Raw genomic sequence first — 16299 nt, 5'->3', positions numbered from 1 at the left:
TTTAACAATCCTAGGCTACAATCCTACCCAGACTTACCCAGGAGCAAGTTCCATTTACTATCATTGTTAAAAGCATATACAGAGTAGCCTGTTAAAAGTACAGATCTGTAACATTTCCCCAATGCAGTCACATACCATGGTAGTATGAAGTCTGAATATGTTAATTAAAAATCAAATATTGAAATGAATGGGGGGGACCCCTGAAATTGGCTCACAACCCACCTAGTGGGTCCTGACCCACAGTTTGAGAAACACTGCTATATCTAGTATTCCTGTTGTGAATTGTCACTGATTGCATATCTTCCATCTCATAGTCCTCTGACCCCATCTTTCACAGCTTTTTTTACTTTTACTCTGTATTCCTGAGGATTTTCATTTCACGGAATTCATGAAAAATTATGCTGGTTAGCCTTAAGGACTCTGCTTCCCCCCCCCCCCAACAGATTTGCAGCCCAATCTTAAGTATGTCTACTCAGAAGTAAGTCCTATTGAGATCAATGAAACCTACTCCCAGGTAAGCATCTGCAGGACTGCAGCTTAACATTGCTGCCATCTGGAGGTTGTTCACTGACAGCATAATTCAACGCATGACTACACAGAAGTTCCACTGAGATAGAATCTACTCTTAGATGTGTATGAGATTGCAGCCTGAGAGAATGAAGTCAGTCCCCCTACTTCTTAACACTTCTGTCCCAGCTACTATGCCAAAAGGATAAGGACACTGAAAATGTTTTCTTTTAAAGACATTCTTTTATTTTTATATACAATATTCTTTTTAAACCTTTAAAAATTACATACGCAGGATACCAGCTTAGAGACAGCCAGAAGCTTCCCAGTTCACAAGGCTGACTCTTGCCCTTTCAATATTTCAGAAGAAAAAAATAATCTATAAACTTTAGGAAAGTGAAGTAGAGGCATGATGACAGGGCAACATCCACTATGAATAACCATGTTTAAAGGCATATTTAGTCAATCAAGCAGTTACCCCTAGGTGAGTGGTTGTCAACAACTGTACCACTAGAGTTTGACATCTCATTCATTAAAGTAAGCTGGGTCTCTTCCTCCTTTACTCTGTTATGGCCATCACCAAAACGCCATTAAAAATATTGGCCAACATGATGAACTAGTCTTTTAACTGTTTTCCATTATTTCCTCATTTATATGCATGAAAATTAAAAGTCATGAACCAGAGGATTAATGCCAACATTTGCCTGACTGTTACAAACAGCTCCAAGCAATGCTTCTGTGGTGAAAATTGCACTAAACATAATGGCCAGTGATCATTATTTAAGAGCTAGGTTTGCTAGATAGTCCTGAAAAGGCAGAAGCAACATGTCATTAATAAAGAGATACGCTAGCAATATAAAGTGTGTATATGTGTGTGGATAATATAGAAATTAATAACCCAGACACAGCATTACAACACCACAATTCCTGCTGATTGGGTCCTTGTTCTCTTAGAAGAGTTATGCCCAAAATATTTATGGCTTTTAAAAGTACAGGAAAGTTGCTAGAGGAGGGTCCATGAACTGTCAACCAGCTAAACATTTTCAAATAATATTAGGAGAAGTACATCCTTGATAAGGCATAAACATAGACTGTCAACTCTTACTTGCTAGACAACAAAGAGTGAAATCCCTTCAACCCCTTCCCAAATGGTTCAAGGTATCTGTTACTTGATTTTTTTTTAAGATTACATCTTCAGTCTCGTAACAGCCCACAGAGATTAGAGACTTTGCCTTTGATGCAGAGTACTATTCTCAGTCTTTCAGAAAACGTGGCTTTAGTATTCCATAGTTAAAAGGAATATTTTTAAAGCAAACATTCTGTGGTGAGTTTAAATCATTTTGCATTCCTGGGCTAACACACAAAGAAGGTTTCACATCTGTCTCTGCAGCAGACATCAACAATGCAATCCTATGCATGGCTACTCAGAAACAAAACCCATTAAATTCAATGGTCCTTTCTCCCAGGTAAGTGCATATAGGATTGCAGCCTAAAACCTGGTTCACACATGCATATTTATCACTGAATGACTGGAACAACAAGTAATTCACAAATGTGAGTAGGCAATCACAGACATATCACAGGTAGCACTTGCATATCACCTCAAACACAGTGTTTTTAGGGATCAGGTAATACATTCAGCCAAGCAACAAGTGCACTGAAATCAGATGTTGAGAAAACAAATCACACATGCATATCTGAACCAGCCTTAAGCAATACTTTGGGGAAATTCCATGCTAGGTTTGCCATAAGTAAACCCTATAAACAGGGCTTGTTCGGAGAGGGAAAGTTGGCATACTTTAAAAATATGGGGTAACGAAAAACTGCTGGTTAGACTATAGGGCTTGCAAATAACCAGATGTAGAACGTCCATTTATCATCAATGGCAAAGCATATAGAATGACAGCAGTACTTCTTTAAAAAGAACCCTAGCAATTCTAATATATTTATATATGATGTTTAAACCTGTATTCTGTTTTTCTTCTTTAAAGGGCTGGTTTGGACAATATCTTCTTCCTGCACTGGTCCAATGCATTAAATTACATGTGCACAAATCCCAACCTCACCCTTCACTTCCCCTACCTTCCTTATAAGGACATGTGAGGAGGTGCTTTAGACAAACCGGCCCCTCCCCCCATGCAATTAGGGAGATTTAAAAGTCAGAGAAGCAGAGGGCCAGGACATGAATATGCAAGTCATTTAATGTGCCAGGGAATAAAAAACCATCCAAACAGCCCCACAATAATCTACTCATGTTGCAGCCAGATTGTGGATGAGTTCTCAATATCTGAACAATTGTTATAATTGTGCAGCTCTCATTATGGACCATGCTCTAATCAATCTGTGATGACTGAAACTAGTTCTTTTCACATTAATAAAGCAAGGGTGTCCAAAGCTTTTGGCAGGAGGGCCACATCAGCTCTCTGACACTGTGTCAGGGCAAAAAAATAGTTTACATTTAAAATTTGAATAAATTTACATACGTTTACATTATAAAATGAATATATTAAAGATGAACTTATATGAATGAATAAAGCTCTTGCAATAGCTCAAGGCCTATAAAAGGCCTTGCACAAAGCAAGGCTGGCCTTTCCTTTGCTGACATGGCTGCATCACAGATGTGAAACAGCAAGCAGGGGAGGAAGCCCTCATCCAACAGCTCACGCGAGAGGTCGAACAGTCGCCCTCACGCTGAGAGCAGTTTGTATTGGGCCAGTGTGGGCTCCAACAAATCTCCAGAGGGCGAGAGGCTCATTGGAGACTGGGGGCTCCCTGAGGGCTGCACTAAGAAGTCTTGAGGGCTGCAAGTGGCCCCCAGGCTGGGGTTTGGGCACCCCTGTATAAAGTGACAATTACAGTCATGTGTAAGTAGCAATGTAGGAATTCACTCCTCCATTTATCTCAATCTCTCAAAAGGAATAAGAGATAAGGAGTTCTCTGAAGCTAGAATACAATACTTTATGGCCATGAGCTCATTCAGGAACAGCAGCTCAGGATTTGCCAATGTCCTGTTCAGCACATCAATGAAGGAACACAGACAATGCAATAAAGACAGAACAGCTCTCTGTCTACATTTACAGCTTGAGAGTTAGAGACAGGTTCAGTTAGTAAAACCAGAAAGTACTGCTTAATATCCTATAAACTAGGATATTACGCAAATTTACAATTCATTGCATATGAGAGAAATGCAATTACAATGAATTGAAATTTTCAGTAATATCTCCTGTGAAGTGGCTTGGGATCTAAAATTAGTCACTTTTTTGTGGCAGTGAGTTAACTCCCGGAGACTTACAGAGAATATAAAAGCAAGGAACAGTTTTATAACTCAACCCACGTTAATGGAAAAGTAAGTACCACTGGGTACAAGGAGTTGGACATTCTATTTCAGGCTGTGTATAATTCCCTGACCTCTCCCTGTACAGTCAGGCAAGTATTTGATTAGGGATTTTTGTTCTTGTTCAGTTGAATACGAGATAAATCAGATAAACAGCTAGTTCTTTGCCTCAGTCCTTCTGATGTACAAACTTGTACACAGGAGCAAAGTAACCAAGGGCAATGTTCAAATTACTTGTAATTATAACAAGACCGGAAAATTTAATTTTAAAGCAAACCTTTCAAATTAATCAGAAATAGTTCCCTTAAATAAATGAATACTCAGAGAATTATTTTACTAGTGCTAAGCGAGCACTGCAGTAATTTTATTCAGTTTTTGGTTTTCAGCAAATAGCCATACAAGCTGCAATTTACTTGAGTGGCTATTAGTTATTAAGAGTGGTTAATTATTCTGAACTCCAAGTCTGAAACATAGGGATGACAGCAATAGATTTACTCATACTATATGAAAGCTCTCCAAAAACAGTTCTGTGAATCTCTATAACTGTAAAGATTTATTTTCATTTACTACAAGTTCAGGTATTTTAGGGAAGATGTACACAGTATGAAAGACAGGGGGATGCTGTTAAAAATGACATCCCTGTGACTTCTACCCATAAGGTGCATTTATCTCAAGTTGCAATATCTGTCCCCATTCCCTGCCACTGGTGGCTACTGCTAGGGATAGGAAACGCACACATCATGAATAGGGGTGAGTGGGTGTGTCATTTGTTACACTGTGGTGCCATGAATTGCCTCTGCCCTGTATTCCACTCTATTTCCAGGTTTAACTCAATTTCTGAAGCTTCAAAAATTTTGTCTGGGCAGTATAGTACAGTTTTCAGTTTATGCCTTTTTCCTATTATAGGTTAACCTATGCACAGGAACACCTGCAAAACAGAATCTTGAGGAAATCATTAGGATTACTTCTTACCCTGCAATTTAATTAATGAACATGTACATATTATGCAATCAGATCAAGATTCTTTTTTGCAGGTATTTTAATATAAGTCACATGTGTACCAATATTCACGGTTGAGAGGGGGGAGATCAAACTGAAAACCATGGCAAACCATACACATACATGGCATACATAGTTGTCTGAACAAAGGATGCAAATAAAAACAATGGAAGGATGGTCAATTACTTGCACATTTATGCTGCTCTGCAAACAAGAATCAAGGAACACTGAAATCTGGGAGAAATTTGGATGGGGAGAGTAATAATCCCCAATTGTGACACTGCATCATTCATAATAGGTAGTTCTGCTCAAACATGAAAAAAAGAAAAACAAAATTAGCAGTATGGTGATCTTTAAGCACAGGAATTCAAGATACAGGTACTATGTATTGTTTTCATATACAGGAGGTGACTGAACAGTTTTCAGCCTAACTGCAAACCCACAACTCTATTCTACTTAGGCAGAGAACCATTTTAGCCACCATTGTATATTTTTATAATACACAAAAAAGCACTTTGGGCGAACATCATGCATCATACAGAGTTTTGCCACTGATTTCAATGAGAACACAACATTCCGACAACAGCCATTAGCATCAGTAAAAACAATAGCAGCAGAAACTCATGGAGAGAGATCTCAGACTTTCAACTCTACACTAGACATAGCTCTAGAATATGAGTTGAAATCGCCTAAATTTTACTGTGGAGTACATTATTATTATTGCACAGCTTCTTGGTTTTTATACCGTACTTGCCTTTTCCATGCAAAATTTCATCTTTTGAGATAGCCAAGGGACCAGAAAAGAAATACTGAACTTATGGAGATAAGAGTTTGAAAAGGTAAATTTGCAGAGACAGTAAAATAATTAACTGGAGGGCATAAGCAGAGCTGACAGTTGTGCAAAGTGAGGACATTTCAATCTCGTAATGGTTGAAATCCCACCCGGACAATCGCTATTATTGGACAATCGCTAATATGGAAATATTCCATAAACACTTCCAACATTTTTAGGTTTATCTCCATGGGTATGTGGGCTGGACATTTTCACAAGAGGCAGGATTTTCACATTACAGTTCACTTTGATCCTGGTCACACTGATTTCTAAAGCCACTGGCTGTAGACAGCACGCCAGTGCAACTGGAGTGGATTAAAGTAATCCCCACCCTTAGGACTGCAATAGACAAAATAAATTTATCACTCATCACAGCTGGATCTTATATTTGTTGTTACCTAGTTAAATGGTTTGCTGATTTTCAGATCTTTTCTGTCCTTGGAATATGGTAAGGTTCCAAAGGAATAAGCCAACACTGAGCATATAAATAAAACTACCCTTTTGGGTTTCAGCAGTCACTTAAAGGGGGAGCAAAGCCAACTAAAAATAAATGTTTGTCATTTGCATTCCCCAGGAAAGATTTCACAAATATGAACAATATTCACACAAAACCTTCAAACAGACATCTCAGAGAAACTGATGCCCAAAAAGTTCCCATTAATTGAAGTGGAGGGAAGTTGACAGCAGTTTCTAAACCTGATTATGGCCAGTGACATCATGAGAAGAACATGTTGCAAAATAAACTCACTTTCAAGTTCCTATTAATCTTTCTTTACTAATGCAGACACCAATAGGTAGTATGTTTCTTGTTATTTGGAGGTCATGTACGAGCATAGTAAGCTTTCTACTGTGTAAGTGAAGGCTTAAAGACTCCTCAGACACCAGCTTTTACACAGGATCCAAAAAACAAGCGCCATTATACCAGGTAACAGTCTTACAGATTTTAAGATTGGTAAAGGGCACCTCTTACAGGACAGTTCTTCGGTTTTTGAATAGTATACAAATAAAAAGAGTGAGAGCTTAGTGAAACTCCAGGCTTCATAGACAAATGTAAGTTACTGCAACTTACAGGAACCTTGACCACGCACTTGAAAATACTGGGCAATTTTATCATGGTGGTGTGAGAAACAACTCTGTAGTGAACGAGATTTTCCGAATCCTAAAAAAATCACAGATCAGGAAAGGATGTGGAACCTTTCCATATCTCATTTCCTTAAGAACAACACTAGTAGGACAAACGTTTGATAGATATTATTATTCTTAATAAAAAGAGGCAAGGGTCTGAGAGGCACTGGGAATGGCTGGCAGTCTGGACAGACTGATGAAAAGTAGAAAATTCAAAACCGGAATAGTGGAACATCAAGTCCAAGTGCTCCGAGTGCACTTTTGTTGCCTGACACCGTTTTGCTCATGCCATCACCAAAAGAAAAAGCAAATGATAAAATATCAGAAATCCACATCATTTGAGCAGGACACTGCTCCCTGCAAAGATCAGTAGTAACAGTTGTAACACACTCCTGCCCTTGGCCAGGAATCATGTCCCCTTCGCCTCCAAATTCTGAAATGCCATGTTCCACCTTCTCAGATGCAAATATACAGAGTCTCTTTCTGGCACACACCGCAGTAGATCGTTTTGGTCATGTATAAAATGGAATTTTTTTCAGAGTTAATTTATCTACATGCTTAAGAGTGCAGTTTTGATCCTCTCTCTTGATTCAAAGGTCTAAATTAATTAAGCAAATGCCAGTCTTCTCTCAAGCCTTAAGTCTGAAGTGGTCCATGTAAACAAAACACAGCTAAAAGAAAGTATTTTTATCCTTGTCCTGGAATCGTTTCTATCGATACACATGATTTCCTGAAAGCGTTGTGTTGGCTAGATGTAAGACAGGCAGGGGGTGAGCTTCTGTATTAAAAACCCAGTGATCCAAAGGTAGGAGATCATCATTGGAAAACAGCAGGTACAAATATCTGGGAAATCAAAGAGAGAAAACAGATTGAAGTGATTTGTATGTACACATTTATGTGTAACAGAATGTTTCTCCTAGTATCTAAAGATCACTTAAAAGTAATTACAGACTACAGGTTTAATATTTAGCAATATTTTTATTCCTAATATTTAAATATTACAGGATTAATATTTAGAAATATTGTCTGATTAATCCATCAAGTAAAATTTTTAAATTCAATTAAGGGCCCAATCCTATTCAGCTTCTCAGGGCCAATGCAGCTGCAATGCAGCCCCAAGGTAAGGTTACAAATGTTCCCTGACCTCGGAGAGGCATCCTTACCTTGACTGCACTGGAATCACGGAAGATTTTGCAAGGAGATAAGATGTGGTGTCTGCAGTGGCCCTTTGCTCTGGTGAATCTGGGGAACACAGGGTTAATGCCTAGGCTTTCAGCATCGGGTGTGCTGCACAGCTGCAGCCACTAGAGGCAGCCAGGCCATTACAGGGATAAAAGCAGAGTGTGCAGGTTGTAGTTGGGGAGACTTGCTAGCTTATCAGACTGACTTTCTGGTTTGTGAACTAATGGACTGACTCACGAACTGACTAACAGTTTAATGTTAGTTTAATGAACTGGCATACTAACTGACGGATGGATAATGGATTGGCACACTGGCTGACAGACTGGCTAACAGACTAACGAAACAGAGACTGCTGAGTAGTGGAGAGCTGAGGTAGTGCTGCTGTACCTGGAATAACTGCTGCTTGGAGAACTGGGAGAAGGGACCCTGCAGTCCTACAGGCAAGCCATCTACTAGTCACCTTCCTGCTGGTGCTGGGATTTAGCAGTAGGTTCATATGCAGCTAGAGCTAGCTGTGCTTGGGCCAAGAAGTGGCTAATTAGCTTGAAGTGAGCATAAGTTCTCTAGGCCAAGTTTAGAACAGGAATCTGACAAAACACCTCATCACAGGATGCGGTGCACATCCCGTTGGCACTGCTGCATCAGTGCGGGAAAGTTGGATACCACTGGGCCCTTAATCTACATAGATCTGAAGGAGAAAGATTTTAGGTGATGAAGGCATGTGTTAAAGCAGACACTTATACAGAACTGTCTCTTCTAGAATGGTGCCTTCTGTCTAAATCAGTGATTTTCAACCTTTTCCATCTCATGGGACACTAACATGTTGCTAAAATTGTCAAGGGACACCATTCTTTTTTTACAATTGACAAGGCACTCCTCTCTGCTGATGGGGGGCTCACATCCCCCCATCCTACTAACAAATGACCTACCCCCAAACTCCTGCAGCACACCTGCAGACCACTCACAGCACACTAATGTGCCATGGCACACCGGTTGAAAATAGCTGGTCTAAATGTTTGGACATGTACTTGCTTTGAAATTATTTTTTAATCCTCTGCCCAATTAATTGGGGCATTGTTTTAATAGACCAAAAGGTTACACAATCTAGGCCTTAGAGTTTGAAAAATGCTATTAAGAATGCTACAATTGTCAAAAGTGCTCTCTTAGAAATAAATTGGATTGTCACTTACAGGACATTTTCAAGACATGTATTAAAGTAGTGAGCGAATGCAACCACCTATAGCAAGATGCAGGCTGGGGACTCACTGATGAAAAATTTGATGTTGGCCTGTAGGCCTCAATGCACACTCATAGAATGAATGCAATTAGTTTTCAGGTCCCAGAAGCTCTCATCTCATTTCACAGGTGCCAGCAGGAGACACAGCATGAAATGTTTCCTACACCTCCTCTACAACAGTGGTTCTTAACTTCATTAGTTTCTCGCACACTTTCAGATACTCTGTGAGACGGTAAAAAAAATAAAGCTTAATAAAGAGGAAATGTTTCATGAGGCACTGCTCTGGCATAGGATTGGGCTGGAAGTATCTTCCCACAGAGTGGCCATAAAGTTAAAAAAGGCAAGGGTTCAGAAAGAGCAAGCAACCAAGTAGTGGCCTTTAACACAGCAAAGTCTAAGGGTTACTGCTCTAGAATAAATTTGCAAAAGTATCACAATAAGACCATAGTACTGTGAGTAAAGATCTTTGGAGGAATACGACAGAGCCCAGAGTTATTGCCAGAGAATACAGCCTTTAAGCAATTCAATTCATGCTTTGATCTCCAAAGCAAGAGATACATTTATTATAGACTAAAACTATGCTCTTGGGCATCTCGGGGTTCTTTATTCCCAACAAATGGCTTTCACACTACTAGTCACACACAAGATTTCTGGAATAATGCATTTGATACATGCATTAATAACCCAATGCTTCATTTCTGCAAAACTTTCAAAAATCTTAAATCTCTGCAAGAAATTCTAAATCCTGAAAAACTATTTGTCATTCCCAGCCACCTCATTCCAACTGCAACATCTTAATTTTCATAGAAATCAACCAGGCAAAGATCTAGATGTGACAGATCAAGGAAATACGAAAAGATAAAGATAAAACAGGGTACAAGACAACTAGCTGTCTTGGTGAGTGACTGAAAGCTGTACAGAGCAAAAAAACATTCCTTATCTACTGGAAGTCCTTCCCAAGGACATTTGTCTTGTATACGTTCAGATTACAGACTTTCTATTTCAGAAACTCACAAGGGCTAGATACTTTATGTTAAAGCACACAACATTCTCAAAAATACACACAAAGTGCCTTAGTCACAAACCATTTACCCTTGGGTAAGCCAGTGAGAGTGAGTAGGGTTCTTTTGCATGTGAAAGGGGAAAGTATGACAAATTCTGGTAAACATAGATTAATAGTCTGGCATCATAAATTATCCAACAGAGGTACATCCAGTAGTACGTGTGATGTAAACACAACTAATTTAAAAAAGAAACTGCTACTTCTTAAAGCAGACAATATAATGTGTTTTTGTCAAGTGCTTTAACTGAACCTGCTACGTGTACAAACTAACTTGGAAACATTAATTTTCAAAGAGTGAGCAACGGTGGTCGGGGGGTGAGGTTAGAGTTGTAAATTTTTATTTTCTTCATTATATTGCTTTTGCATTTTTACAAAAAGCAAGAAATAAAAATGCTCTATAAAACAGGATGCTATAAGAACCAGAACACCAGAATGTATGTACACAACATACCATAATAGTGAAAATATTGTTTTTTTTAAAAAGGATTAGCCACAAGGCAAATGTTGCAAACTTCAGAAACACAGAGGCATTTATCTTAAAATGTTTGCAGTTTTGGTTTTGACACTTATTAGTGACAAAATGCTTTGTCACCAACAAGTGATTATATTATATAATGTTTTCATATCCTTTGTTAATATATTGAATAATTATAACAATATCATTTTGATATTTTTAATTTTTCTTTTTAAAATTTTTTTAAGAGGGTGATGTAAGAGGCTGCTATTTCATCAATTTTTGTTTTCATTTTGTATCTTCATGGCTGTACCTCTGCTGGAAACAGTATAATTTAAGGCAGTTCCCCTTTGCTAGCTCATTTGTCAGCTCAGAATGTTAAAGCAACAACCCTATAGGCATTGGGTATTTTTCTAGAATCATCACTGCACCAAACTTGCTCACACAGATATAGGGGGGAAAGCCTTACTTTAGCGTTTCAGCAAGAAAGAAACTTTGCTGTACATCATCATACGTAGGAGATGAGGAGTAGACATCCTTGACCCCAGAAAATCCACCACTCACTCGGCAATACTTGTCAATGGCCTGCATGAGAGGAGAATAAACAAATAAATGTTCTTCACCTGCTAGTTCTTCACAGGTGGGCTGGCTACCTATGCTCCAAATGGTGCCTGTTCAGTTGTATCACAATAATACTATAATAAAACTGCCCAATCCTATCCCCCCCATCATTACAAACAATGCAGCCATGCTGATGAAGCACCTGGTATTTCAATGATGGGGGGGGGCAATCAGGAGGCCTGCCAGCAGCAAGTAATTTTCAACTTACCTCTGTGTAGGCCTCCTAGTGGCCCATGCAATTCCTTGAACCTATGCCAGCTATATAGCCGGGTGTAAGTCTGAGGAGAAAAAAGGGGCAGGGCAGATTCCAAAAGAGGTAGTCGGATCCTGGTGCATGCTGGTGCTGCCAAGATCCATCCCCTCCCTCACAGCACAAAAATGGCCGATTCTTCAATTGCATGAATGCATAGAATGCTTTCAGTTCAATATCCGCTTTACGTTTATATAGTACTTTTTAAACATAATGCAATCTTTATAGGTAAAGCTTTTGACATTAGGCCTAGCGATATTAAAGCTACATGGTTTGGGTTCTGAATACCTAAAAGATCACTCCTTCCACGTCAGTATCCTGCACACTGCGGTTGTCATTTGAAGCCCTGCTTTGAATTTCCACCTCAGTTGAAGTTCTGTGATTGGAAACAAAGAACAGGGCAGCCCCTCCCCTGACTTTGCAACACCTTTTTGCAGGATGTTTGGCTGGCTCTAACACCAACCATCTTTGAAACAGTAGTGAAGAATTTTTTTGTTCCGTCAGGCCTTCTGTTGACTTGCTTTGCTGACTTGTGGTTTTGTTATGTTTGCTGGCATTTGTTTAATTATAGTTTGTTTGATCAGCTGTTTTATTCATTTTGTGTTTGCATTCTTATCTATTTAAAGCCTTAACAGAGCTTTATTTAAACATATCGTGTTTACCGATGGTCCCCTCCTGGGATCAAAATGAGGATACAAATACTTTAAATAAATTTCTAGTTGTACCGTTTGTTTCTTAACCAGGAGTTAAAAGTAATTTTCCTGACATAATCGCCAGTTCTCCAACCAGGAAGGAAGCAACAACCCAGGGTTTATTGGCCAAGCTCAGCCAGGTCACACTTGGGAGAGGGGTCTGGAGTGCCAAAGAGACATGCCCATGGGTGGGTGGACACATGTGTGTAAACACTCCTATCTGGTGCAAATGACCACAACTGCAAACAAGATGGTCTTCTGGTAAAGATTATGACTCTCATATGTACCAACAGTCAGTAGTTACCTGTGCTGCCTCCCAGCCCCACTGTCTGTATTTGGGATCATGTGTGAAACGCCACATATACCAATAGGTCTCTATCACCTCTGGTCTTAAAATGTAGTATTTTTCATTTTGCCGAACTGCTACTGCCTCCACACCACCATCAAATTTGAAAGCTTCAGGACCCAGTTTTAATGCTGCAGAGAGAAAAGGGGGGAGAAAAAAACGCTTTAATCAATCAAAGTGTTTTCTCTAAAGAGTCATCTCCATTTGTTTGGAAAGTTCATAAATAGTTTAACTCGGGCTTTTATAGCATAATGGAGATCTAAAAACCCACTGGTAGAATTATTAATGTGCACAAAATAGTAGGAGGATAATATTGTACATAAAACTGCACATAAACATATATTTAACAAGATCCCTAAGAACACAGAACATCCTATCCCAAAAGTTTCATACTCCTAGCCAGCCTCTTGGTCATCACCAATATTACTGGAAGAACGAACAATGGCTTTGCTTCACAATTACCGCTGAAACAAGTATATTGACAGCTCAAATTCTGCCTGGGCTACCTCACTCAAGATGACTATCCTATGTGGATATCACTGGCATTTAGAGAGTGGCAAGTGCAACTCTCCCTCCTGCTCCCACCCCGCTGCTCCATAGGAACATGCATCTACTTTTTCATGTGTACAGGTCATGAGAACTTGCTGTTAAATGTGGCCAAAGACAAATGCCAATGTATTATTTAATGCTTTGGAGTGTCCAGCACATCACATAGGTTTAATGCAGTACTCCCTGCAGAAGTCCTGGAAGATAGATTATTGCCATTATTCCCTGTATCACAGATGAAGAATCTGAGACTGTAAGTGTGGTGACTTGTCTCAGGTTCATGGCTAAGACAAAATTTGAACCGAATCCCTCTCGACTTGCTATTTAGCCACTACAACATACTGGATTTCAGATGAAACTGCAGCCTCAGTTAATAAATAACGTGTTTAGTTCTTTGAGCATGCAAAGTTCATATATATATTTTCATATATATTATCTTGATGCCTTCCTCACAACACCCTTGTCACTGCCTCATGTATAGAGTGTTAAACCTTTTTCTGCAGATTTTGTTTTTTCCCCAAAGAGGAACAGTGCAGAAAGAGGTGTTATGCGTTTTTATTCCAAGGGTACATTTTTATAAACTATAATTATAAATTGTAATTATGACTATGAGCTCACTTTTTCCTAGTTATGATAATACAGAACATAATTTGGAGTCATCTAGATGTTGTCACTTTGTCAAGAAAAAGGTGGGTAGAATGCAGTTCTTCTTACAAAAATACAGGCGTCCACCACTTAACAACAGACCACTTAACAACAGACCACAGTCAAAGCACAACAAAGAGGCCCTTAATGCAAAGAAGAGGCAATCTATCTCCAGTAGCCCGTATGACCAGCTAGTTTCTGGCAAGGAGTGTCTGTTTACACAACAAAGGCACTATAGTGGGCTGAATGTTTGCTTAACAACCTAATCACATAACAACGGAAATTGGAGAATGTAACCCCATCCTTAAGTGCTGCACACCTGTACTGGCACCTGGATTATTTCTCAGTTTCAAGGAAGTCGAAAACTTACTGTTTTCTGGTCCTTACCCAGTGACAATGCTTCAACACTGACGATCCCCTGCTATTCTAATTTCCACTATCATATGACTTTATTGTGCAAGTTAACAGCCTCATTTTCTAGCTTTCCCACAATTCATGACTACCATAAACCACTGGTGATTTTAGATAGTGTGTTTAATGTAAAGCTAGCTTTGTCTATCTTCTACATTCAATTCCAAATATCAGACTCATTAATTCAATACATCTCTTACAAAGTTTATACTGCCTCTTCTTTCCCTGTACACTCCATGTTCCAAATCATCCCCTTACAACTGGGAAGAGCAAAGTTCCTTAAGGGAAGAAAAAAGGGGGGGAGACAGACAAAGGTGCTTACTGGTTCTGTCATATGACTCATGACAAGTATGTGCAATTTCAGCTCCAAGTTGAAGGTAGTGCCCCGCCTTATCCTCCCGGGAACCATCTGCTCCAAGGGCAAACATTCCCCCAGCAAAACATGTGAGATGGCCCATCTTTCTCTCAAGGTGCCCATTCTTCCACTCCCCAATAAATGTGAGGCCTCCATTGGACTTCCTGATAAGATGCTTCTCTATGGCCTGCAGGGAGAAATGGAGAAGGCTTCAATTACTTGCTGTGGGAAAAACATTTCATGCCAAAAAGTTGCATATTTATATGCTTCACAAAAAAAATTCCTATTAATTTTAAAAAACCAAAACCTTTCTCTAAGCAAGGTTTCCCTCTCCCACAAAACACTAACGAATAACATACATGCATACAAATTCATGACAAACTTACAAAAGGAAGTTATTTTATGCCAATAAAGGTGGAATGAATGAATGAAAAAGGAAGTTATCCAACAGAAAGGGCAGGTTGTTTATGTGTAACTATAGTTGTTTGAGTGGTCATCTGTGTAGAACAGCAATTTTTAACCTTTTTCCATCTCACGATACACTGACAATGGGAAATTCTTTTGTGCGTGAGCACACATGTGTGCAGAGACAGGAGGGCACTCAGCTGGATACACTATTTGGAGGGGGGATATGGAGATGGGGGAAGAGGAATCTGGAGAAGAGGAATCTGGAGAACTAGAGAAGAGGAATCTGAGTTAGGCGTTGCTGCTGACAGCCTGGAGGAATTTGCTAACTGAAGGTTGCCAAAAGATATGGCCAATATGTGATAGCTGGAAGGGGAGCAACTACTCAGAGTCAATACCCCAACAAGTCTCTACAGCGCTTTGCTCACCTACACGAGATAAGCTTGCACTTAGACTGCACTATAAGTATAAAAAGTCGCAACAAATCAGGTCTGAAAAAGCACATAAGGATTACTCATAAAACACAGGTTACTAACATCATGCTTATGCCTCATTAAAAGAGAGTGAACGAAGAATAGACATTCCAGATGGAACAACTAGTATGCAAGCACCCCTGATAATTTTTAAAAAAATATGACGTTGGACGCAGAACTGGTGATCTACCAAGCCAAATGCACTATTTAGGTTTTTTGGCATGCCAGGAGCTAGTTAAAGCTTGTTTCTGCTGCCTGCACCAGACTGTAAGAAACAGGAGAAGAGGAGAAAAGCACTTGGCAAGCCACAGTACACTGCTGGTGAGCCATGTTTTGTCTGGGTGGACTAGTTCAAAATCTTCACACCACCAGTTAGGCAGCAGTAAATTCCATATATCTTACTGCCCTGAAAAGAACTATTAAAAAAACCCCAGAATTATTCTGTTTGTAACTGAAAAAAATTAAAAACAACATTTCTATTTTGTATGTAGGAGGAAAAAAACCAATGCATTTTAATCACCTCAATAGCATCATCATACATTTTCCTTGCCTCCGTGTCCATTTTATCTGACATCAGCCAAGCCTTCAGTAAGTACTCATAGAAACTATCTCCCAAACCTCCCATGGATGTGTGATCTGTAACAGAGACAGTAGAGAATGTAAAAATAGGACATGTATATGCAACACCACCTATATTTGCAAAGGCAAAACCCTCCAATTTGATAGAACAGCTAATGTTTTACAAATATTTTAATCCACTCCAGGTATATAATTAAAGGAGTTCTCATTTTCTTGGTACCTGCTTCCACTATCGTTGTGGCT

The 16299-nt window shown here is 39.3% G+C and overlaps 1 protein-coding gene across 1 annotated transcript in view; it reads right to left on the bottom strand.

Moving 5' to 3' along the window:
- Positions 1-754: 754 nt before the first annotated feature.
- MAN1A2 (mannosidase alpha class 1A member 2) overlaps positions 755-16299 on the bottom strand; it is a 53588-nt gene continuing 38043 nt past the window's right edge. Inside the window, exons 9-13 of the mRNA XM_066615067.1 lie at positions 15998-16113; positions 14567-14786; positions 12601-12773; positions 11203-11318; positions 755-7640 (exon numbers count right to left, since the gene is read on the bottom strand). Coding sequence (XP_066471164.1) covers positions 7508-7640; positions 11203-11318; positions 12601-12773; positions 14567-14786; positions 15998-16113 — 758 coding nt within the window. The 3' untranslated portion in view covers positions 755-7507. The remainder of the gene's footprint in view (positions 7641-11202; positions 11319-12600; positions 12774-14566; positions 14787-15997; positions 16114-16299) is intronic.

Source organism: Tiliqua scincoides, chromosome 2 (genome assembly GCF_035046505.1).
Source record: "Tiliqua scincoides isolate rTilSci1 chromosome 2, rTilSci1.hap2, whole genome shotgun sequence".
Taxonomy (NCBI): domain Eukaryota; kingdom Metazoa; phylum Chordata; class Lepidosauria; order Squamata; family Scincidae; genus Tiliqua; species Tiliqua scincoides.
Note: the sequence above shows the minus strand (reverse complement) of the source record. Positions and strands in the feature narration are given on the sequence as shown.